Source organism: Myodes glareolus, chromosome 18 (assembly GCF_982192425.1).
Source record: "Myodes glareolus chromosome 18, mMyoGla1.1, whole genome shotgun sequence".
In the NCBI taxonomy this organism is placed as follows: Eukaryota; Metazoa; Chordata; class Mammalia; order Rodentia; family Cricetidae; genus Myodes; species Myodes glareolus.
In genome coordinates, this window is record NC_142043.1 from 48,448,172 (window position 1) to 48,473,659 (window position 25,488).

The window sequence follows — 25,488 nt, forward strand, 5'->3', positions numbered from 1 at the left end:
TGTCTATCCACTTAATAGGTTTCTCTGGGGCAACTTTTTGTTTTAATGATTTATTTATTTTTATTTTATGTGCATTGGTGTTTTGTCTGCATGTATGCCTGTGTGAGGGTGTCGGATCCCCTGGAACTGGGCAATTGTGAGTCACCATGTGGGTACTGGGAATCGAACCCAGGTCCTCTGGTTTGGAGCCATCTCTCTTATGCACACCCAGGTGGATGTCAGCCAGACCCCATTCAAAATGAGCTGGCGAGAAGCCTCAGCAGTTAAGAGTACTCAGTGGCCGGGGAGAGAACCTGAGTTCAGTTCTCAGCATCCATATTTGATGACTCACAAGCACCTGTAACTCCAGTTCCAAAGGATCTGACACCCTCGCCTGACCCTTTGTGGGACACAAGGAAAGCAATGGGCCAGCAAGGTGGCTCACTGTGTAAAAATACTTGCCACCAACCCTGATGAGCTGAGAACCAACTCCCTTAAGTTGCCCCCTGCCCTTTACAAGTATTTGGGGTGTGTGTGTGTGTGTGTGTGTGTGTACACACTGTGCGCGCGCACATTCCCCCATAAGCACACAAACAAACATAAAACTGATGGGAGAGAGAGCCAGAGAAACCAGTAAGACCTGATTGATTGATTGATCACCTCCTCAACTTTTCAGCCAGGCTTCAACTTACAACCACAACCAAACAAAAGAGAAAAAAAAACATGCTAAATGAATTAACCTTGCCAGGGCCATTGTACTGAAGCACTGTGGGATCTGTGCTGCTTTGACCTTCCACCCCTATCTGTACGTGACGCATCCACCACTGGATAGTACGATGCTCACCTCTGCTTGCATGTTCATGGAGCAACAGCAAGCAGAAGAGAGGCTGACTGGGCTGAGTTCCCGGGAGCATGCGTGAGTTGGGGCTTAGCTCTGCATTACACTTTGTATTATTGCAATGGTTTTTACACATGGCCTTGAAAAATAATAATAAAAGAGAGAATAAAAGAGTCCTACTTGGCCGCTCTTTTCTCAGTGGAGAGGGTTGCTACAGACACAGCAGGTTTGCCACACTCATTGCCAAGGCCCTGCCAGCCTCTCAGGGCTTACACAAAGAAGAGGGGCCTGATCTCACTCTGAGAGGCATACAGACTATGGGCTGCACAGGAGTGGGCAAGCCCTCATCGAGTTTGTGATACTCTGGAGCAAGAATGACTAAGCCCGGCATTGGAAATGACCTTGGTCGCCGTTTTCTTCCCTTCTGCCTCCACTGAAACAAACACGGACTTGGGTGATGGGAGCCAAGTTCCTACCCACTTCCTGGTAGGTGTTATCTCATTCCTCTGAGGAGCATTTTGTATGTTGAGAAGTTGAGGAGTTGGTTTAGCTTTGGGCAAAGGAGGTCCCAGCCTTGAACCCTTCCTCTGTTGGGGTCAGGGTTGGTAGGTAAGCCACACTTCTGGCTCCTCCTCTGCCCACAACACCCACACCCACATCTGTTCCATCCTGCAGGCTCCTGTCCCCAGGAGGATGTCCCTCCTGCCACCCCTTCCTCCCTGCTTCAAAGACTGTTTTGTGGAGGCCAGGCCATATCCGCTAGCCATGCTCTCTCAGGGCCTGGCCCAGTGCCTATTAGACACTTAGTCGTCACATTGGTCACTTAGCGGCCATCTCGGTTATTAGACCAACTGCCAAGTCTCAAAGAGTAATTGACATTTTGAGACAGGGTCTCATGTGGACCGTTTTGGCTTTGAACTTGCTACACAGCTGAGAATGACCTTGAGCCTCTCTCTGATCCTCCTGCCTCCACCTCCCAAGTCCTGGGTTATGGCTGTGTTGGAATTACAAGCATGTACCGAGTTGGTGATCAACCCCAGGGCTTTGTGCATTCTAGGCAAGCACTGAACTGAGTGGGATCTCTGCCCAGCAATTGGATATTCTGAGAACTTATCTTCATATAACTCTTGCTATAGTAAACTGAATTGTCCCATCATTAGCAATGTGCCTAATGTACAAACTAAACTTTCTCAGTGATGTGAAAGTATTGACAGAAACATACACACACACACACACACACACACACACACAGTTCAGCATGATCTAAGCTTAGGTGCCTTCTGAGGACTTGGGACCTTTCTCCCACACAATAGCAAGCATTGAGGAAGGGCTGGGAGAGGTACTCTGGGGGCCCAGCTCCTCTGAACAGCCTGGAGGTATCACACTGACAGGTATCTAGGGAGTCTAGATGGGACTTACCCAAGTTCCAGATGGAGAGAAGTGGGGACAGGAACATCTCAGAGGTACTCAAGGGAGGGGGGCACAAAATGCAAGGTAAGACCTGGGGCAGTGCTCCCGGTTCAATCATGAATAATCCGGGTCACCCCATGAAGGCCTCGGCTCTCTATCCTAAAAGAGGCTTGATCTACCGGGCACTCCAAACCCTTCTTCTGATTCTGTGAGTCAAACAAACGCACAGCCTCCGGCGTCAGGAAAAGCAGCAACAGGGACCCTATCAACAAAGGGGTCCGGGTACTGCCGACAAGTATGCAGGACATCCGGTACCCAAACGCTGCAGTAAAGTAGACGTGTGAAATCACGTTCTCGGCTGGCTCCTGGGCTGCAGACAAGCCTCAGGTTCTCCATCCATAAGGGGGCTGGGAAGCACTTAACTCACAGAGGGATCAGATTATGTGTTGACTGTGAAGTACACTTGAAAACATGGCCGGGGCCTGCTGGGCCCTCAGAGTTAACTGTTAGAATTCCTGGCATTTATGTGTGCATACGCGCACGCACATACACACACACAAACACACACACACAGTGGGGTGGGGGCTTGTTCTGACCCTTCACATAGAAAAGGAACAAGCTCTGCCTACTTTTTCCAGCTCTTCGTAGCTCTCTGAGGAGCAGTTTTACCACAGGGTAGAGCTGAGTGTATCCTTGCCAAACAGACGCATGAACGAACAAATAACAAACAGGAAAGTTGCCGGGACAAGTCAGCCACCTGGGAGCTCAACTAGGAAACCAGGTTTCTCTTAAGGAAGACATCCTGATTCCTGAGGCACAGCACCTGCCCAGACTCGCAGTCACCATTGTGGCTTCCAGGTAAACACACTTCAGCCCCGATGAAGAATTTCCCTCGCTTCTCTCCATAGCTATGGAGCCTGTCTACCTTGCTTAACTACAGGAGCCTCACCAATGGCTCCCTCCACCTGGTGGCTGTAAGCACCATAACTGACCGCCAAAACTACACCAGCAACTAAAGCACCTGGTCAGCAGAACAGGCTGGAGGCATGGCTGAGCGGGTAGAGTGCTTTCCCAGCGTGCACGAGATTTGGGGTTCAGTCCCCAGCACCACATAAACCAGGCATGGTGGCGCCAAGGAAGGAGGACCACAAGTTCAAAGTCATCCTAGGCTACTATCCAGAGAGCAGCCTGGGATACATTAGCCCCCTCAGAAGAGGTTTGGGGGTGGGGTGGGGCGTAAGGAAGGCAAAGAAACATGACCCCACAAGCTCACATTAACTTTGGCAAATGATTCCAAAACCATGAAGCATGCAAGTCACCCGTAAAAGCAAGGGGAAACCTGAGGGCATGGTTGCCATCTTCGGAAACCAATCGACCACCAAGGCATCCTCACCTCATCTATTTTGGATTGTCGGCAGGGGAAAGAAAAGGTGAATCCCACGGGCAACTTCTTGTCTTTGATCTTCCTTTTCTCCATGAAGTCTCCCAGGCACTCGGCAACATGATCAAAAAGCTGGAAGGCACAGAAGAGGGGCATCAGGAGGGGGACGGAAAGAGGACTATTTCAGGGTGTGTGCGTGCGTGTATACGCGCACACGTGCATTTGTGTGTGTTTGTACCAGCAAACAGCTCTCGCAGAACACCTCCAGCCCCCGAAAGGTCACTGTTACTGGTCCTCTAGGCACTGAAGGGAAACTAGAAACACCAAGAATCAACAAAGAATCTTCCATGACACACTGGCCATGGGTTTCCATCAGCTGGTCACTCCCCCACGCTGACCCTGGGATTCCTCAGGCAGCTCCATGGTTGGAACTATCAAAGCATTGGGTTTTTGCTTCACCTGCTGGAGGAAAGATGAGCATTCCTAAAATGCATGGAATCCAAGTGTGGCTCTCTTGCAAGCTGCGCCTGCCCCATCGCTGATACCCATGTCAAGAAGTATAAGTGGGGCTGGGGGTCTGGCTTAGTGTACAGCACTTGTCTAACCACAATGCCCTTGTCTGATCCCTGGGACCTAACGCCCAAAGAAATATAACAATATCAAAACCTACATGACAAGCTAGACATGGTAGCGCAAGTCCACAATTCCAGCACTCGGGAGTCTGAGGCAAGAGGATTGCCTTGAATTCAAGGCGACGTTAGGCAATGGAGTGAAACCCTGTTTTAAACAATAACAATAAAAACCCAGATGCTACCTTCATGGCCCTGGGGTTACTCCTGCCACCCCGGCTTCTAACACTCATGTAGGACTGGAAAAGGAGCCAGGTGTGTTCTCTGCTGTCTTTGTTCTGAGTCATCCATGCATCTTTAAGGGCTGTCCCCGCTCATCACTGTATAAATACACCATGCTGTGTCTATCCCACAGCGTGCATCCGGCCTTGCCATGCAAGCCCGCTGGCTCTGACTCAGTACTGCTGAGGGTGGTGGGCCTTTGGGAGCCCTCATAGAGCTCCTTGGAGTCCAGAAGAGGGCGGTTGGTGTCAGAGTGCCAAACCTTAGTCACCTTGACCCAGCTTTATGGAGCACCTGACTCACTGCTGGGGTTAGGGAACGCCCGGCCCATTCTGACTTGGGAGCCATGGTGCAGAGTCACTATTACTCAGGCTACACACACTGCGGCAGTATCTCGGACTGAAGAGACACGTGACCGTCCTCTCTGGAGAAACTAGGCTAAGCTTCCTGTGACCTACTTCAGACTGATACAAACCCGTTCCTAAGTCGGTTCTTGAGCCCTGTGCCAGTGGCACCGGGGGCTTCAGGCAATCCTGGTCCAAGTGAGCTGAGGGAAGGAAGAATGGTCGCGCGGGAAGGGCAGGGCCTGAAATGGCACCGCAGCAACAGGGCCACACCAGGCACCAGGAACCCATAGCCAGCACCTGGAATGGAGCCAAATGCATCTCCCCATAGCAGCTGAGATGGCCCAGCTGCACTGGGTGTACCGGTGCACACCTATGACCTAGCACTGGAGAGGCTGCGGGAGGAAGGTCCAGAGTTTCAGGTCAGCTGGAGCGACAGTTAAGTTCCAGGCCAGGCTAGGCATCTTAGAGATGCCTTGTCTTCTGAAACAAAAGGTAAGAAATGAGCTTGGGATGCATCCCAGTGGTGGAGCACTTGTCCAGCATCCAAAGACCCTGGACTCAATACCCAGTATCACAAAGTAAATGAATGAATGAATGAATGAATGAACCCTCATGGTCTTCCTGACAGCATGCTTGTTATTTTAAAACTACACACAGAGGCTCTAGTGAGTCATGTTTATAATATCACACTCGGGAGGAAGAGGGAGGAAAATTGAGTGTGAGGCCAGCCTGGACTATATAGCAAGTTCCGGGCCAGCCTGAGCTAGCTAAAATAAACAAACATTTTAGGGCCAAGGAGATAGCTTAGCAGATAAGTGCTTCCCACCAAGACTGGGAGACTGAGCTCAACACTTGGGACCCACATAATGGAAAGAACTACCACTGACAAGCTGACCTCTGACCTCCACATGCTCCCACTATGGCACGTGTACACCTCCACACATGTATACACACATGTATACACACACACACACACACACACACGAAAAAAATCAGTTTTTTTTTTTTTTAAGGAGTGGCAAGATGGCTCAGTTGGTAAAGTGCCCTCCCCGCAAGCATGAGGACCCACATTCAGATCCCCAGAACACATATAAAGAATGTAGAGAGGGGGCTGGAGAGATGGCTCAGAGGTTAAGAGCATTGCCTCTTCTTCCAAAGGTCCTGAGTTCAACTCCCAGAAACCACATGGTGGCTCACAACCATCTCTAATGAGGTCTGGTGCCCTCTTCTGGCCTGCAGGCATACATGTAGACAGGATATTGTATACATAATAAATAAATAAATAAATAAATAAATAAATAAATAAAAAGAATGTAGAGAGTGTTGGAGAAAGGCTACCTGACAGCAATCTCGGACCTCTACATTTGTGTTCTCACACACATGTATGAGCACCCACACAACTTGTACATATATATGCTCTACACACACACACACACACACACACACACACACACACATACAATTACAGACTTAATCCTTCAACTGACTAGCGGGACAGATAATGGCAAAACAAAACAAATAAGAAAAGCAACAATGTTAAGTATTATTCAAAATTATCAAAAGTAATGTGTGTGTGTGTGTGTGTGTACATGCTCACATGTGTGTGGTGTGTGTATAAGGTGTATATGCACATGTGTATCAACATGTGTGTCCCGGTGCTCATAACTGAGGCCAGGGAATAATATCAAGTGTTCTGTTCTACCGCTCTGTTTTATTACCTTGAGAGAAGGTGTTTCATTGAATCTGGAGCTGGGCTGGTGACCAGCGAGCTAGCTCAGGCCATCCTCCTGTCTCTATTTTCTGAAAGTATTGGGGTTACAGCCATTTGGACAGTCACATCCAGCTTTTTGTTTGGTTTTGCTTTTCTTTGAGACATGGCTTCTCTGTGTAACCTTGACTGCCCTGCAAACCAGGCTGGCCTCAGACTCAAGAGATCCACCTGCCTCAGCCTCCAAAGTGCTGGGTGGGATTAAAGGTGTATGCCACCACCACTCGGCCATACCCAACTTTTTATGTGAATTCTGGGATCCAAACTCAGGTTCTCACGTTTGGGCAGCAAGGACAAGGACGGCTGAGCTGACTCCCTGGTCACTTAAGCCATGTTTTAGCAATGTTGTATGTAGCTTCTGAAATCATAAAGCTTAAAACTGAAGGAGGCTTTGAGAGACCATGTGGGTGATAGGGGAGAAAGAGAGACTGAGTGGGGGGCCCTGCAGGGTGAACATATTGTCTGCTCATCTCTAATCTTAACAGTATTCCAGATGACAGGTTTAAAATCAATTTAAAACATCAAGCTGGGCAGTGGTGGTGCACACCTCTAATCCAGCACTTGGGTGGCAGAGGCAGATGGATCTCTGTGAGTTCGAGGCCAGCCTGGTCTACAAGAGCTAGTTCCAGGACAGCTAGGACTGTTACACAGAGAAACACTGTCTCAACAAACCAAAAATATAAGCAAACAAAAAAAAAAACACGAACACAAACAACAACAACAAAAACCAAACATCTACACATCACGGAGGGTGAGATCCCCCAAATAATCCAGCCCCTTAAGCCTTCATTGTTTATAGCCTGCAAGTCTGAGCAGCTCCACAGGTAACATGAGGACCTAGGTCACCACAGAGCTCCATAGAAGAGGTCAGTGATCTCAGGAGATGGGCCACTCGATACCAGGCAACTGCTGTCACCAGAATGCTGCCAGAGATGTTCCGACTTCATCCCCATCCATTCTCCCACCCTGCTCCCCTCGCGTCCTGATCTCAGCTCCTGTCCACAGCCACATTTTCTCATCATCAAAGATCTAAGAAACAGAGATAGAGGTTCAGAGGTTATGGGAGTTTGAACATAATTAACCCCCATAAACTCATAGGGAGTGGCACAGTTAGGAGGTGTGACTTTGTTGACATAGGTGTGGCCTTGCCAGAGGAAGTGTGTCACTATGGGGGTGGGCTTTGAGGTTTCCTATGCTCAAGATACTACCAAGTGGTCAGCTGACTTCATGTTGCCTGGAAGATGTAGGACTCTCAGCTCCAGCACCACATCCGCCTGCATGCCTAATGGACCGAACTTCTGAACTGTAAGCTACCCAATTAAATGTTTTCTTTATAAGAGTTGCTGTGGTCATGGTGTCTCTTCACAGTAATAGAAACCCTAACTGAGACAGAGGTTAAGAACACTCAAGTTTGGTTGGTGGCATCCATATCGGGTGGCTCACAATACCTGTGGCCCAAATTCCAGGGGACCCAATGCCTTCTTCTGGTCTCTTGGGGTATCTCTACCTACACATATGTGACACACATTTCTATAAGCCACACAACACATTTACATTTTTTTGCTGGATGTACTAATGCACACCTCTAATCTCAGCACTGGGAGGCGGAAGCAAGTGGATCTCTGTGGGTTTGAGGTCAGCCTAGACTACAAAGTGAGTTCCAGGACAACCAGGGCTAAATAGTGGAATCTTGTTTCAAAATAAATAAATAAATGAAAAAAAGGGGAAAAAAAAGTTTCAGTGGTCGAAACTGTAACTTCTGGGGTGAGATCACCTCCGAAATCTCAGAATTTGTCCAGCTTCTGAAACAGCTGACAAGGACTTCTCATGAAGATGGACATAAGGAATACCTAGCCACAGGGTTGCCGCGATGATTGGATGAGTCGCGAGACAGAAAGTGTTTATAAGTCAGCCACTTGCACATTACAGGCATGGCACTTGGTGTGTGCTATCAAATAAGACACCACGCGCCACCACCATCGTCATCGTTTTAGGTGACTTAGAAGGAGCAAAGAAACAATCAGCAGGAAGCGAAAGGATCCCAGGGATAAGAAGGAAAACTGGGGGCCCAGGCTGGAAGGAAATTACTGAGGAAGTATTCCCTAAGATGGAGGCACCCCCTAAACAAGCCCTGCTCCTAAGAGGCCTGGCCGAGGCACACAGGGAATGTCTGCACACTGACAGTCTCAGCAGTGGCTCAACCTCAGGACCAACACCAACAGCGATAAGCCAGTACTTGTTAGGCGGAACAGGGCCTGCCAAGCAGGCTGCTGGCTACCTACAGAAAAGAAGCCACTCAATGGGCAGTGGGGACATGGGTAGGAGACCTCCCTTTCCCAAGCAGTATCCTTGAGCTGAAGGGACCAGTCTCTAAAGCCCAGTGATGGAGGCAGGACCACGTAATGTGGCTTCACTTGCCTCTGTGGCTGACTGTAAGGTGCCTTGCCCACTCCAGAGACATTGTTTCCTTGTGCTACTGTGTTATGCTCCGAAAAACTCGGAATCCAAGCAACAGGCAGAGTTCAAGGCCAGGACCAGGTGGGTTGCTCTAACTCGCACTCACAGTAACTTAGTTAGGCACTAAGTGGAATCCTCTAGAGAAGGTCCCTGGGCCTCACCTCACAGGCCACCCCAGATGATGCGGGAGAATTGTTTGTATTCTGTCAATCATATTTTAAATAAATGCTGATTGGCCAGGCAGGAGGTGTAGGCGGGAAAACCAGACAGGAAGTGGAAATGATACAAAGAGAGCAGGAGAATTCTGGGGAGGAGGAAATTGATTCCTCCCATTCCTGCCCAGACCACCAAAGCAACAGGATGTGAGCTGCCCCACTATAAAAGGTACTGAGCCACATGGCTAAAATAGATCAGAATAATGGGTTAATCAAGATGAGTGAGTTAGCCAGTAAGAAGCCTGACCTAAAGGGCCAATCAGCATTATAACTTATGGAGATCTATGTGTGATTATTTTCTTTGGAGCTAAACAGCTGGGGGAACTGGGCAGGACAGAAAAACCCCCAACAAACAAGCCGTCCCCCCTCATGTTACACCCAGAACCACTGCTTTATGTGGAAAACTTGAACCTTCCCACCTTCCCCAGCAGAAATCAGGCAAGCTTCTAACCGTACCAAGACCACAGCCCCAGTGTGGAATGTGGGTGGGCACAAGCTCCCATCCATAAGTGTAATGGAGCACCCCTGCGTGATAGGCTTGGGGGATGAGTGAAAACCTGAGGGTATTGCCAGAACCTTAGTCACTCACATGGTCGTGAGGAGATAGGGACCCACCATACATCACAAAACAGGTCTTCCTCCATGTATGCACACATCCTTGTCAGGAAGGTTGGCCCTGCTCAAGGTCCTGTGGAAGGAGGAGAAGCTGGGGGTATAAATGCGAGCAGAGATGGCCATTTCCAAAGTAAAGCTTGCAGCCTCTGCTGGCTGAACCAAGGGTGTTTGCACACCATTAAATCAAGAGCACAGAGCTCCCGATACTCCAAGCTCTCCACTCCACTGGGCCTGGCTCCCAGTGAGTGGGTGAAGAAGCCAGTGGCTTGAGAGACGGGCATTTCTACCCAAAGGATGGGCTAACCCTCTGCCAAGCAAACAACCCCGGATCCTTTAGGAACAAAAGCACTTGCAGCAATGCATGGGACCTTCCTCCTCACAGCCTTCACCTGCTCCCACATCACCAGTTCACCCGGTGCATGCCTCTTCAGGCATAAGCAGCTCCACAAGGCTACCTCCTCCCTCCCCTGGGGGCCCTTTACAATCGATACTTACGACAGACCTCCAGTGAGTTCTGCCATGCCCCAGCTTTTAGAAGTCTGGCCCCTGTGGGTGCTCCAAGGGATGCTGGCTAGACAGAATGGAATGAGGAAGACAAGGACCCACCTGGCTTCCACTGCCGTGTACGATGTTCTCTGGGGTTTCGTAGACCTCAGACTCCATGTAGACATTCTGGCTCTTGTCGTGATTCACCTGCACCCGCAGGATACGAAAGGAAGACCCGCCGAGATCCAGGGCGATGAAATCCCCCTTTTCTGACAAGGGAGAAAAGAGGTGTCATGTCAGATTGAAGTGTGAGAAGACCCTGGGCGGTATCCACCCTTTGGATCTGGCCCTGTCTGTCTCTGCCGCCTGTGCCTGCCAGACAGCACGGTCAACAGAAAGCGCGCTCACCTCACCTGGCCCTGCTGGAGGAGGAACTCTAGTCTCACTGCAGAAGAAGCGTTGAAGGAGGCCCAAGGCTCCATTCCACCTTCCTCAGATTCCTTAGCCCATTTAAAGAGCAGCCCTGGTGCCCAGAAATAAAAACCACCCAACCCTGGCTTTTTAGTTTGTTGAGATGGGGTCTCAGGTAGCCCAGGCCAGCCTCAACATCGCTATGTAGCTAAAGATGACCCCAGACTCCCAACCCTCCTGCCTGAGCCTCCCAACTGTAGGGATTAAAAGGTGTGTGCCGCCACACCCAGCTTGCACAGAATTTCAGCACAGGAAAAGCCTATGCTGGGGTCCATCCTATGCCTGGGGCTCCTTCCATGTTGGCTCAGATGCCAACCATTGCTTGCCCAGAGCTCCGGTTACTCCTTGGGTTGTTTTTCCATTATTGTTGTAAGATATACACAGTGTGAAGCCTAGCACTAGGACCATTTGTTGAGGGCACAGCTCAGTGTCACTAAGGACATTCGCAAGGTTGAGCGGCTACCGCTACTGGCGAAACTTTTCTATCACCCGACGTGACTTGGAAACGATTAATCAGTAATTCCTCATCCCCATTTGTCCCTAGGAACCTCCACTGCACCGTCTGAAAGTGACCCATTCTAGGCATTTCATATGTGGAATCAGGCATAAATAGTCTCTTGTGACTGGTAGCTTTCGCTTAGTGTGAGGTCATCAGTGTTAACAGCCTGGATTACCAGGCCAGGAGTGATAGCCACCCTTGTCTCCCTAAGGACCAGTAGCCCTCACATCCATGGCTATCAGTATCAGCTAGTGGACCCTCACTTCCCCTGAGAAGGATAACTAACACACACACATACACGTTTCAAGCCAAGTATGGTGGTCCATGCCTATGATCCCAACACTTAGGCTAAGACAGAAGGATTGTGAGTGCTACGCTAACCTGAGCTACACAGTAAAAACTTGTCTAGGGTGAGTGTGTTTAATAATATCATCTAAAATTTTTTTAAGTATATTTTTAAAAATCCAAAGGTTAAAATATAGCTCAGTGGTAAACTACTTGCCGTATATGAGAAGCCCTGGGGTTGGTCCATAGCGCCACAAACAAAAAAAATAAATAAATGGAATTAAACAACTCTTTTCTGGGCATTTCCTATAAATGGTTGCTTTCTTTCTGCTTAGCAAAATGTTTCTTCTAACGTGCCTCTACGTGGCACTGTTCATCAGCATTCCACTCCATTCTTTCCGTGGTTAGTGCTGTCCCACTGTCTGCACGCGCCTCATCTAACTCATCCCTTCAATGGCTGATCGACATGGGCTGTTTCCACTTTGGGCTAGTATGATTAATACTGCCAGGCACACTGGCACATGGGCTCGTGTGTGTGTGTGTGAGTGCATGTATGCACGCGTGTGTGCATGTGTACACACATTTTTGTTTCTCTCGGCTGTATGCAGGGTCAGACCGCCTGACAAAGCATGGTCAGTCTGTAGAAATGCCAGTGGCTCACAAACTGGCTGCATCACTCTCCTGTTTGTGATGGATGAAATCTCTAGTTTGTCTGTGCCTTCAGGAACACGTGTATGTGATGTCATTTTCCACGTCACCCATATCTCTCTGACGAATGCTGACGTTGGAACACCATCTACCTACAGACTGCCCATCTATATCTACCCAGACCCTTTGCTCAGATCAAAACAGGAGGGGGTCTTGACGTCAGATATATGGGGGTATGAGGACTGATCACTCAAGCTTGGAAATCTGAGTTCAACCCCCAAACCAAAGTAAAATGCCCAGATATGGTGGTCACATCTGTAAACGTCTGTAACCCTACTCCTACGGCCACTTGGAAGGCAGAAACTGGAGAATGAGCCAGAAGCCTGTGGGCCAGCCTGGAGTGTACACTGCAGCGAAGGAAATGGGGGGCTCTATGTCAACAAGGTAGGAGTTGTCCTTGGACCTCCACAAACATGATACGGCCTTAATTAGTAAGTAGGGCCAGGGATGTAGCTTAATAGTAGAGTGTTTGCTTAGTTAGCCTGGGTTGTCTTAGTCACTGTTCTATTGCTATGAAGAGACATCATGACTAAGGCAACTCTAATAAAAGAAAGCATTTAATTGGGGGCTTGCTTGCAGTTCTAGAGGGCAAGTCATCATGGCAAGAAGCAGACAGGCATGGTGCCAGAGCAGTAGCTGGGAGTTTTGCATGTATCTGATAACATAGGCAGCAGGTAGAAAGAGAGAAGACTGGGCCTGGCATGGGCCCATTCCCTGTGACACACCTCCTCCAGCAAGGCCACACCTCCTAATCCTTCTGAAACAGTTCCAGTAATGGGGACCAAGCATTCTAATACATGAACCTATGGGGGCCACTTTCTTTCAAACTACCGCATAAGTTCAGTTCCTGCCAAAAGAGAGAAAGAGGGAGAAGTGGGGGAGAAGGGGGGAAAGAGAGAGGGGGAGAGGAAGAAAAGAGAGAGAGAGAGAGGGAGGGAGGAAGGAAAGAGAGAGAGAGAGAGAGGAGGGAAAGGAAAGGAAAGGGTTGGACAGATAACTCAATAAAGTGTTTGCTACCCAAGCATGAGGACCTGAGTTCAATCCCCAGCACCCTGTAAAGAAAGCCAGGTGCAGTAGCATGTATTGTAATCCAGGGGAGGCGGACAGTGGATCCTGGGTGCTCATTGGCTAGCTAGCCTAGCCTATTTGCTATCCCCCAAACCAATGAAAGACCCATGCTAAAATAAATAAATAAATAAATAAGACAGTACCTGAGCACCTGAAATCGACCTCTGGCTCCCACACACGCACGGACACTCTCCCACATGTACTCACACAGATACTCACAACAACAACAACAACAACAACAGCAGCAGCAGCAGCAGCACTGTGAGCTGGGTAAAGCACTCTCTGTGCAAACCTGAAGATCTGGGTTCAGTTCCTGGACTCGCCCCCCATAACGATGGGAGGAGAGAACCAACTCCACAGGCCTGTCCTCTGAGCTCCACACACGTACCCCAGCATGTGCATACCACCATACACGCATCACATGTCCACAATAGTAAGAAATAAACTTAAGTTTTAAAATATAGTACCAATAAAGAAGGTGCAAACATTTTAAAGTTTTCTTGTTACTTTCGTGGGGCTGGGCATTGAGCCCTGGGCATACATACCATTACGAGGCAAAAATTTTTACATTTTCATGAAGTACCATTTATTTCTGGTTTTGCCCTTTAGTTCTGTGTTGTGTATAAGGATCCAAACTGCAGCTGGGCGGTGGTGGTGCATTCAGGAAGCAGAGGCAGGAGGATCTCTGCGAGTACAAGGCCAGCCTGGTCTCTAGAGCAAGTTCCAGGAGAGGCACCAAAGTTACACAGAGAAAGAAACCCTGTCTCGAAAAGCCAAAAAAGACTCCAAACCAACAAATGCAAGTTCACAGAGGTTCATACCTACTTTTAGGAGCCTCACGGTTCCAGCTCTTACACTTAAGTCTTTAATCTACTTGGAGTCAATGTTTTGTACAGGATATGAAGTAAGGATACAACTCGGTTCTTTGTGCACAGTCAATGCCCTGGCACCGCAGGCTGAAGAAACTCTTCTCCCTCACTGAATAGCCTCGGCACCCCTGCCAAAAAACCAACTAACCACAAAAGTGTGTCTCTGTCTCTCTGTATGTTTTATTTGTTTTGGGTTTTACTTTGTTTTGTTTTGAAACAGGGTCTTACTGTGTAACCCTGGCTGGCCCGGAACATTCTATGTAGACCATGCTGGCCTTAAACTCAGAGATCTACCCATCTCTGCCTCCTGAGCGCAGGGATTAAATCATGCTTTTTTTTTTTTTTTTTGAAGTTAGGCTTTATTTTTATTTTTGAAGTTAGGGTTTCTTTCCTGCCAAAATAGAGTATTCTCTTTTATACGTGGATAAATGCTTATATTTGATTCATTATAAACTTTTATAATTGGGAAATTTTTTAGTTGCCAACTTGGTCTCATGTTCAGATGAATAAAAGAAAGTGAGTTTCCTGCCATCAATGTTCCAGGTAACAGCTGAGAAGTTGGGGACCTGGGCTGGCCCATCCTACCCTGTCCTGCTCACCCCCATCTCCACTCAGCCTCTGAAATAGGCCCAAGGCAGCAAGGTTCCAGGGAGTTCAGGTGAGAGTGGGAAGGACAACCAGAACATGCCAGGCCAGATCACCTGAACGACACTGTCTGGGTGACAGTAAACAAGAGGATGGATTGGAGGGGTACCTGCCAGGTGGCTGCTGAGAGCCAGGGGTCTCTCTTGAAGCAGGATCCTCCCCACCTGAGGTGCCCCTGGCTCCATCTGATAGGTGTCTCAGAAAAAAAAGGTTGCCACACCTATTTGAAAATCACTTTCACTGCCCAAGAAATGCTGGGGAAATATTAACTCCATCCCACAATTCAAGGATAAGAAAGCTCTAAGCAAACTGGTCCTACCAGTGGCCAGGAAGACCCTCCCTTCTCACGGACTCGCAAATACTCATTGCTCATTGTTCCTTTTCTCTCTTCTTTGCTTTTCTTTTTTAATATGTCTGCAGCCTCATCTCCCTCAGCTGGATGAATGATAAGCAGGTTGGAGACTGCTGCCCTGTGCAGCGGAGTCTGCAGACAGCAGACAGTCCGCGTGTCTGAGCTGGCTCAGCAGGAGCCGCCAAACTGCAGGGGTAGGTCAGTCACAAGGTCTGTCTGCTCTTCCGTTCTGCCAGGGCAGGGACAAAGAGAAATGGCTTCAGGTGAGTGCCACAGGGCGTTTGGTAAGCTCTGTTGGATGTCTGGCATTTCCTTAGCTCAAACTCAGTATCCTCCTGCCTAAGCCACTTAAGTAACTGGGATTACAGGCCTGCACCAGCCTGCCTACCTATCTAGCCACCAATCTACCTATCTATCATCTACCTACTTACGTACCTACCAACCTATCTATCTACCTACCTATCATCTACCTACCTACTTACCTATCTACTCTATCCACCATCTACCTACTTACCTACCTATCTAATCTATCCACCCCATCTATCTACCTACCTATCTAATCTATCCACCCATCTATCTACTACCTGCCTGCCTACCTACCTACCTACCTACCTACCTACCTACCTACCTACCTATCCTCTCCTTCCCTCTCCTCTCTGACAAGGTCACACACAGCACAGCCTTGTCTTGGACAGGAAGCTAAGATGACATTGAACTTCTGATCTTTCTGCCTCCACTTCCTGAGTGCTCAAATTACGGTGCCCCAACAGGCCCATTTCATGCTCACTAGTCTTATGAGGTCAGCTGGGAAGGGGTGGAATCAGAAGAATATTGTCTGCGTACTGCCTTCTCTCTATCTCCTTCCACATCAGCGATATCAGTGAATTCTAAAACCCTCTTCACCCTTCCTCAGGGGCTGTGCTTACACAGGCCCCATGGGGTCCTGTAGCCAGGAATACTGCTTAGAAAAGCCCTCCTCCCATCCCTCCCCACCGAATACATTGCCAGCAGTGCAAGGGAGATGTTGACAGAACTCACTAGGCTTCTTACAGCGCCCTCCAGGTCCCAAAGCCCTTTCACTTAACCCCTCCTTTTCACAGCACCCAGAGCAGGGAGAATCATGCCCTCTATTTCATGTTTATTATTTTGTTCAGTCCAATTAGATATTTCTCTAAACAGAGAAACTCGCAGGGCGGTGTTGGAACATGCCTTGAATCCCAGCACTTGGGAGGCAGAGACAGGAAGATCTCTGAGTTCAAGGTCCACCTGGTCTACAGAGACCAGGACCAGGACAGGCTCCAAAGCTACAGAGAAGCCCTGTCTCAGAAAACAAAACAAAAACAAACAAACAAACAGAGGACCTCATGGCAATTCTCCTGCCTCAGCATTCCCAACTGCTGGGATTGTAGGTATGAGTTGTCAAACTCCCTTATACCCATTTTATAGACGAGGCAACAGAGGCTGAGACTGAAGTAACTTCTCCGAGGCAGTGCTGAACTAGTCAGTGAAAGTGCTGGAGGCTTCTCCATTTGTATGGATTTTGTTTCTTTTTACCTCCTCTTACTTCAAAAGTTCAGCTTCTTGCACCAGCAGCTGGCTTCCCTCCAACTTCCTCTGTGTATCCTTAGTCTCAGATCTGCCTTTCCACTCGAGGGGCCTCCAACTCTAACCCCTCCCAGCTCTTCCCATCCTCCTGGGGGGAGGGAGCCAGTCTTCAAGAGAAGAAGGCTCATTAAGCACCACTCTGAAGGGCCTGGCAGCTCTTCCCTTCCGACAATGGCCATTATTACCAGGAAATAATGGAAAGCAAACACAGGGCCAGGTGTCTCTCTGAGCACCAGCCTGTGTTGGAATACAAGGCAAACAGAGGCTGCCTGCATGAAGGGCCCCCGCTCTGTGAGTGAGTTGCAGGCAAGCCAGCCCCAGGGCCAACCTTCATCCTAAACATCATCAGAACCAGCTCTGAAAGCTGGACCCACCGCACTGGAACTTCGAGTCTTCGTTGGATACAACGCAGCCAGTGCTAATTAGATTCTGTCTCAAAACAGGAAGGAAATAGCATGTGTTGGTGCTCACCTTCAATATACCACGCGGGAGGTGGGGGCAAGCATATCTCTATGAATTCAAAGCTAGCCTGGTCTACACAGTGAGTTCCAGGCTAGTTAGGACTATGTAGTAAGACCTATCACCAAAAGTATCTATCATCAGACTGGAGAGACAGCTCAGCAGTGAAGAGCACTGGCTGCTCTTCCAGAGGACTGGAGTTCAGTTCCCAGCACCCACGTGACAGCGCATGACTGTAACTCCAAGACCTAACACCCTCAGACAGACAGACATGCAGTCAAAACACCAATGCATATAAAATAAAGATATAAAAATAATTAGTATAAAAGATATATCTATGACCATTGTGAGTGTGGCAGCACAAACTTGTAATCCTCCCTCTGGAGAGGCTGAGGCAGGGGGACAGCTAGTTCAAGGTTAGCCTGGTCTACTTAAGACTATCTCATTTAAAAAAAAAAACAAGAAAGAAAAAATATGACCAAATACACTATAAATCACTCTGCTTTGCATAGAAGAAGATAACGGGACATCTGTATGTTTCCAGGAAATGTTTTGTGGCTTCTCCTTTGTAAAGATCATGTCATGAGCCCTGAGAGGGAAACAAACATTCAAGAATATACAGCCTCCCACAGCTCCTGGACTAATCGGGACCCACAAGAGCCTTAGCACTAAGCAGGGCGGGGGAAAACCTCAGGAATGAGACACAGTCAACCCAGAGCAACTGCAGGAGAAATACTGTCCACTAAAAACATCCAAGGGAGTTGGAAGAGACAGCACTGGCTGCTCGTGCAGAGGACTCAAGATCTATTCCCGTCACCCACCTGGTGGCGCATAACCATCCATAACTCCAATTCCAGGGCATCTGATGCCCTCTTCTGACTTCAGAGGGCACAAGCACATATATACTTGCAGGCAAAACTTATATACTTAGGAAGAAAAAACCCTCACACCTTTGATCCAAGCACTTAGAAGGCAGATGCAGATGGATCTCTGTGAGTTCCAGGCCAACCTGGTCTACATAGTAAGTTCCAGGTCAGCTAAGGATACACAGTGAGACCCTGTCTAAAAAAGAGAGAAAGAGAGATCTTTGGATTTGTATCCAGGGGCCAGTGATGCCAACCGCCTTGTCTCAGAAGCTCCTGTTCAGTGGACAACAGCATAACTGGCCAAAGTGACAAGAACAAGGGACTGTTGGAAGCTCAGCCTTCAATAGGACATCAATATCCCCCCCTCCAAGGCTCAGGGAAAATGGTGGAAGAGGGGATGGGAAGGACGCAAGAGCCAGAGAAGGGGACACAGTGAGGTGGAAGGCTGTCTGCAGAATATGACAGACAGCACAGCTGTGTTTTTGATCTCACAGCCATTGTGTTTATCGCCATAAGATCTGTGTAATATCGGTCCTGTCGATACCCTGCCATGGGGGAGGGGCATGAGGTCCCCCCTCTGAGGACTTATAGGCAGGTAATGGCAACTAGGGAAGAGGAGCTCAGCTCTTGAGTGCCCACCCCTCTCTGACTGTGCATAGGAAGTTAACTTTAGAAGGCAGAGGCATTTTCCCCGGTAGTGTAACCACTGACAGGGAGCTCGTTCTCATTACAAATGAATCATTCACCCAGCATCCTATAAGAAACCCTAAGAAAACAGTGAACCTAAGCAAACAAAAAAAGAAAAATAATAAAAACGAAGAAAGAAAGGGGCTCAGAGGGTAAAGACAGAAGGATATGGTCAAGATCCATTATAAACATGCAGATTTCACTGTGAAACTATCACCATATATAACTGACATGTAGATACAATAATGCCCAAATGAAGACTGGCTCATAAAAAATGAGCTGTATATATCAGAAAGTGTGTTAGATATGTTTCCAAAAACCTCTTTCTGAAAAATGACCGGTTTCAAAGCTCAACCAGCCCACTGGGGTCAAGGACGGTGGGAATATGGAGACTGGCCGCTTCTCTCGCAATCACACCCCCACCCAGAAGCGCCAAGCCTAGGGCATTTCCCATTTTCCCTCCCTGATTCTGTGGCTTGGCTGATTACCACAGTAGAGGAGTGATGGTTACCATTCCAAAAAGGGAACAGCACCTCAGACTCAGACTTCCCGTACCCGACACCTGCTTCTGATCACAACAGTAAAACTCGGAGCCCAGAGGCAGGCAAGGTCAAGGAGGGAGTCCCTACTCCCCAAAAGGGCATGGACTGAGCTGGGGGTGAGGAGGCGAAGATACCAATGTCCGTGGCTGATGGACCACTCCAGGGCACATGAGCTGATTCCCTCATAAATATTAGGAGTAAGGAGAAAAGCTATGGCGTGTGCTATAGGCCATACTGTCTCCCCCCAAACCACGGGTTGAAGTCCCAACCCCTGGTGCCTGTGAGTGGTATCTTATTTGGGAATGAGCTCTTTGTGACCATGTAAAGCCATGTTTCTCAACTTGTGGATCATGACCCCTTTGAGGGTCGGACGACCTTTCACAGGGTTCACCTAAGACCATCTGTAGACCAGATGTTTACAATATGATTCATAGCAGGAGCAAAATTACAGTAATGGAGTAGCAATGAAATAATTTTATGGTTGGGGGAGGGGGTCACCACAACGTGAAAACTGTATTAAGGGGCTGGGGCACTAGGAAGGGTGAGAACCGCTGAAGTAAAGAAGAGGTCACCAGTGTGGGCCCTAATCCAACATGGCTGGTATCCCTTAGGACAAATGACAAGGGTCCAGAGGACCAGATAATCGTTGCTGTCCAAGTCTGTGGCTTCACCCTCTCCTGTCCTCTCCCTTTTTTTTTTTTGCTGTCGGTACTAATCTGCACTCCTCGGAGGTCCCAATATTTGATCCTAACAGCAATGGAGGGAACAGACAGGGGCCAAAGGAGACCTAGAGCCCAGGCTTCTGGCTCTGATTACTCCAACCCTGTAACCATGTCCCAACACGGACATATAGAGCTATGTGAGTTATTACACCACTGAGAGTGAGACACACCATTGTGAGACATACAATAATCTGATGAAACATTAACAGAAAAAAATGTCACAAGGTGGGAATAACAGAAAAAAGATGGAATGTAGTACAAAAGAATGCAGATATTAGAGTTTGGGGGCTTTTATTGTTTGTTTGGGTTTTTTGAAACATGGTTTCTCTGTGTAGCTTTGGAACCTGTCCTGGAACTCGCTACCCTACGTAGACCAGGCTGGCCTTGAACTCACAGAGATCCATGCTTCTAACTCCTGAGTGCTGGGATTAAAGGCGTGCGCCACCACCGCCCAAGGCTTTTTTCTTTTTTGTTTGTTTGTTTTAAATGAATGATTCCAGATGAATGAAACATGGAAGCAGACTCTGGGGAAGGCAGTTGTGCTACAGCAGACAAAGTCCTTCCCATGTGGGACTGCTCAGGGCCTTTAATATCAACCTCTGGTCCCCACAGGGAACTAGAGAATGGGATATTTCCCAAATGAGTGGACCTTGTCTGGAAGCATATGTGAGGGGGGGCGGGAAATGGCTAGGTTTGAGACCTTCAACCCTGGAAACAGATGGTGGGGAAAGTGGGGGAGGGGAACTGCTTGACTAAGGGTACTTGGAAGGGGCTGGTGGGAGATGCGAGTTCAGAAAGAAAAAGAAGACATTTCCTGCCTGTTTCTCCTCCCTGATTACAGTGATCAGGTAACCTTCCCAAGCCTCCCAAATCCCTGCGTCCCCAAGTCCAGCTCACTTGCTACTCTCTCCCCTCCATCCCCTCTCAGCTGCAAAAGGCATAGCTGAACTCAGCTAACACCCCTGAGAGACTCTTCATCTGTTTATGGGCTCACCCACGGCTAAGAAACAGTGAAGTGTTAACACACAGGGCCTCCCTTCCCCAGCCACAGGCACCAGAACGCGCTGAGAGGATAGCAGCCAGGGTCGTTCTGCCTGTTAGAACTGCTTCAAAAGCTGAACTGCTCGCAGCTGACCCTTGAAGAAACACGTCGGCCTGACTTGGAGCCAACTCAACTCTTGAACAAAGAAACGTCAGAGATAGAGACAGCAACATGTGTACGGTGAGTCCCATTATAAAACAGGACAAACAGGACAAGTGGTAAGGCCGGCTATAGCCGGGACTGTTCTGGCTCTCAACCAGACTGCACAGCAAGCCCAGCACTTGCCCTATGCCAGGAAAACATCTGTAAAAGCTGCAATTTTGCCGGCATGGGCAGACGAGCTGTTTCAAACCTTCTCTAGACAAGACTGAAAATCCAGGCCTCCAGAACAGCAAAGAAACTGCAGAAGGGCAGAGGCCACACTCACGGGAGTGAACTAAAAAAGAAATGACTCCCAGGAACCTGGCTCCCTCCGCAGCATGCTGTAGGTGAACCCCATTCTGGTGCTGGAGTGGCTTCAGCATGTACCTTTGCAAACTAGTAGTAACCATGAATTGACTGGGCAAAATGGCTGTCCCTGAGCAAATGAGGCCATGGCGTCGCAGCTTCCACTTGGCCAGTCAAGAGCGGATGCCAATTCCCTGGACAGGTGAGCCGTCAGGCCTCGGGGAAAGTCCTTCAACTCCCTGCAGCAGGCAGGAGTCACAAGCAAGCAGACTGAGGGAGAATTCCTGGCGCCACCTTGATACTGTGTAGGGAATTGCCCTACCTCTGAGTCCAAGCCCTACCTGGCCACTAGTCATGCTACTGGGAAGGGAAGATGGCCAGGTGCTTGGGATTCCAACGAACCTTTGGTTTATACTAGAGATTCAGGATAACCCCACAGAGTACCTGCAAACCCTAAATGCCATACTTTCAAAGTGTCGCATAGGCCTCCCCCAGAGGACAGGTCAGCATTGTCCAATGTGGTGCCATCAGCCTGGCAGACAGATGACAGATGGGTCGGTGTAGGGATAGAGGGATAACCAGATCAATGGGAGAACAAGAGAATGGGTGGGCAAGTGGGTGGGTAGGAGAGTGGGTGAAAGGGTGGGTGGGTGGGTGGAGAGAAAGAGGGAGTGAAGAATTGAGATCAACGGGAAAACAGGTGGGTGAGTGGGTAGGTGGATGGAAGGATGGAGGGAAAAGATGGACCCATGGGAGTACAGGTGGGTGGCGGGATGGCAGATGGACCAATGGGCAAGCAGGTGGGTGGCGGGATGGCAGATGGACCAATGGGCAAGCAGGTGGGTGGCGGGATGGCAGATGGACCAGTGGGCGAGCAGGTGGATGAAATGGTGAATGAGCGGAAAGCAACACCTGAGCAAATGCCTGTGGGAAGGATGGTCACAGGGCACTCAGAGCTCGATCTCGGAGACTCACCTGAGCCGTCAGGGATGGACCTTACAAAGGTCGGCAACATCTTGACCGTGGCTGCTGGGTTATAATCCCGGGAAAGGCCATTCTTCATCTCTTTCTTGAAGCGTGTCAGGATATCTATCAGAATTTCATCAGAGAGCCGCATGGCATACAGATACTTATCAATCTGGGGGAAAGATGAGAAAAGGGGAAGAATAAGGTTGAGTTCAAGGGAGGTCCGGTTCAGCTCCAGCCTGGCTGGGTGGGACAGGGCGAGAAAGCGGTGCCCTGGACAACTGAACTTCAGACACACTGGAGCAGACGCTTACAAAAATAGATCAATTAAATGACTGAATGGATGAGGCAGTAATGCCGGTGGGTTTCTTTGGGCACATGGCTTTCTTAAAAGTTTTATTATTTTTAGTTTATGTGTATGAGTGCTTTGCCTGTGTGTGTATCTAAGTGTGCTGCCAGATCCCCTGGAACTGGAGTTAGAGATGGTTGTGAGCCACTATGCGGGTGCTGGGAATCAAACCCAGGTCCTTTGCAAGAATATCAGGTGCCCCTCACTGCTGAGTCATCCCTTCAGTCCCAAATACAATTTCCAGGCAGATAGAAGTGGTCAGCCAAAGGGCTAGGACTTTCCGAGAACACGGGTGGCTAGTCCCAAGAGGAGGCATTAACCTCACCCTCAGAATGTATGGGGCAGCGCCAAGGGCCCCATGCCCACATGTGGGGACTCTGTGCCCACTCAACACGTTCACAGCTCCAAATAGATCTCTGTCCTTTAAACTTCTTTCCGGTCCCTGATTCTCCTCCAGCCCACAGGCTCCTAATCTCAAACCCCTGGGTGGTCACCGACTGTCCTTTCTGTTTAAGTCGCTCAGAAAGTATTTTACTGGGAGCTGGGGGTATTACTCAGTAGCATGCTCGCCCAGCATGCGCGCAGGCCCGGGTCAAACCCAGGTCTGGCAGCACATGTCTGTATCCCAGCTCCTCCTGGCTACATGGGCTATAGAGAGAGTCCCTGTCTCAAACAAAGTATTCACGAGGGAGCTGGTGGTGCAGCGCAGTGGGGTACAGTTCCTGGTAGAAGGCCCAGCACCACAGTGGAGGAAAGTGGTTACTGGTGCCATCGATGCTCAACAGGAACCAGACACCTGTTCTCGTGGGGAGAGCCTTGTGATGTCCCCTGGCTTTTTTTTTCCCACCGTCGCTCTCTTGGCTTCTCCGCCACCTATGAAATCCAGCCGAGCCTGAGCAGGTAATACTGGAGATGTCTGTCCTTCCATTCTGCCCATTGCCACGGGAGCCTCTCACAGGGCAGGTCCGGTCAGTTCTCTCCCTCCCTTCCCTGCGCTGCCACCCCAACCCTGAGGCACCCACCCTCAATATCAAGACTCTCTGCCCCCACCCGACCACACTCCTAGCTCCTGTGGCTGCTGCTGCCTCAGGCTCCTCTGGTCCGGTGGTCACCTCCACCTGAAATGCCCTTCCTTCTCTTCCCAGCTACCCAGCCCATATGAGCCCCTTAAGATCTAGGTCAGGTGTCACTTGCTCCTGAAATCTCCCAAGTCCCCCAAGGCTGGAGCTAACCCATCCCTTGGTCCTCAGCACGGATCACAACTTCCTGTGTGTGTTCCCTTCGCAGTACCTGTGCTGTTTGTCTCAACCTCCCCAGCGCTGCCCCGCTTTGGATCCCTGCAGCTGGATTTATGACCCAGTAACACTGATAAGACCTTGCTGCTGATTGGCTGCTGAACATGGCATCTTGTTCAGAATGACTAGAAATGTCCTGACTTAAGAGACAGAGTCCCCAGGCCAGGTCACCTCTGCATTATTTGCTCTGGTCTCCAGGCCTCATGCTCCCTCCAGGCCCTGCTGTCTCCTGTTTCACAGATAACCACGGTGCTAAGAGTCTACCAGTCCTCTGTGACCCGAGGGAATCGCTGTCCTGTCTCCCCCACCCCCCATGTCAGCCAGCCACTCTTTCCTTTCTCCTTCATGGCAAAGCCACATAAAGGGCAATCAGAAGCTACAAAGAACAAGATAGAAAGTGCCAGAAGCATGGCTCTGGGTGGAGACACACAGTGTTCTACCCCGAGGCTGGCAGCACTAGTGTGGGCATGGTGCCCTCCGTTGGGGGGCATCAACAAAGGTCACAATACAAGCATGCTAGAGAAGCCCTGAGGGGGGCAATGTCAGAAAGGGTGTCCAGGCCAAAGCAGGTGCACGTGCTGCCGAAGGTAAATGGAAACCAGCACTGTGTGGATGGAGCAGATAGTTCAAGAAGTGAAGAAATCAAGAGGACCACCCAGGGCCGGCGACATCACACAGAGTCCCGAGAGCCACGCCAACAAATACAGACCTGATCCCAACACATGGCAAGCCTGAGACAGCATCAAAGAGGACCCAGTGAGATGATGGCTCTTCTGAAGCAACAAGGTGTCTGCACAGAGTAGGGACCTGACTCTCCAGAAATAGTCATAAGGCCACCCAAGCTTTCTGGCCATGCCTCATCTGCCACCCTTCTCACACAACATCCTGACTGTCTGATCAGGCATATGCCCATCCCTTCTGACAGTGTGGGTGCCCCAGGGAAAGGAAGTGTATTGAATGGAGCTTTGCAAGTCGCTTGGCACAGAGGCAGCTTGGATGTTGCTGGCTGCTGGAGTCCTGCTGCAGCCTGAGTGTGGTTTCCACAAACCAAGTGTTTTCACATCCAGTGTGTCATTTACCCTTCAAGAAGACCTTGTTGGGGAGACGTGCTTAATCTGTGTTTTACAGTTGCAGGAGCGGGGCTACAGCAGCTAAGGGATGCATTCAAACAAAGCCAGGGAGTGTGGTTTTACACCAGCAAACCTAAGGCTCCCGTGCACCCATCCTTGACCCTTGAGGGCTGACCTAAGCAGAGCTGTTGAGG

At 49.3% G+C, this 25,488-nt stretch overlaps 1 protein-coding gene across 5 annotated transcripts in view; it reads right to left on the minus strand.

Moving 5' to 3' along the window:
* The window catches only part of Hk1 (hexokinase 1), a 95,908-nt gene that overhangs the window by 24,854 nt on the left and 45,566 nt on the right, over window positions 1-25,488 (minus strand). For all 5 annotated transcript variants that reach the window (XM_087898169.1, XM_087898170.1, XM_087898173.1 and 2 more), the window contains 3 exons: window positions 22,590-22,752; window positions 10,468-10,616; window positions 3,621-3,740 (listed from right to left, as the gene is read on the minus strand). In XM_087898169.1, the coding sequence (XP_087754295.1) occupies window positions 3,621-3,740; window positions 10,468-10,616; window positions 22,590-22,752 (432 nt within the window). The remainder of the gene's footprint in view (window positions 1-3,620; window positions 3,741-10,467; window positions 10,617-22,589; window positions 22,753-25,488) is intronic.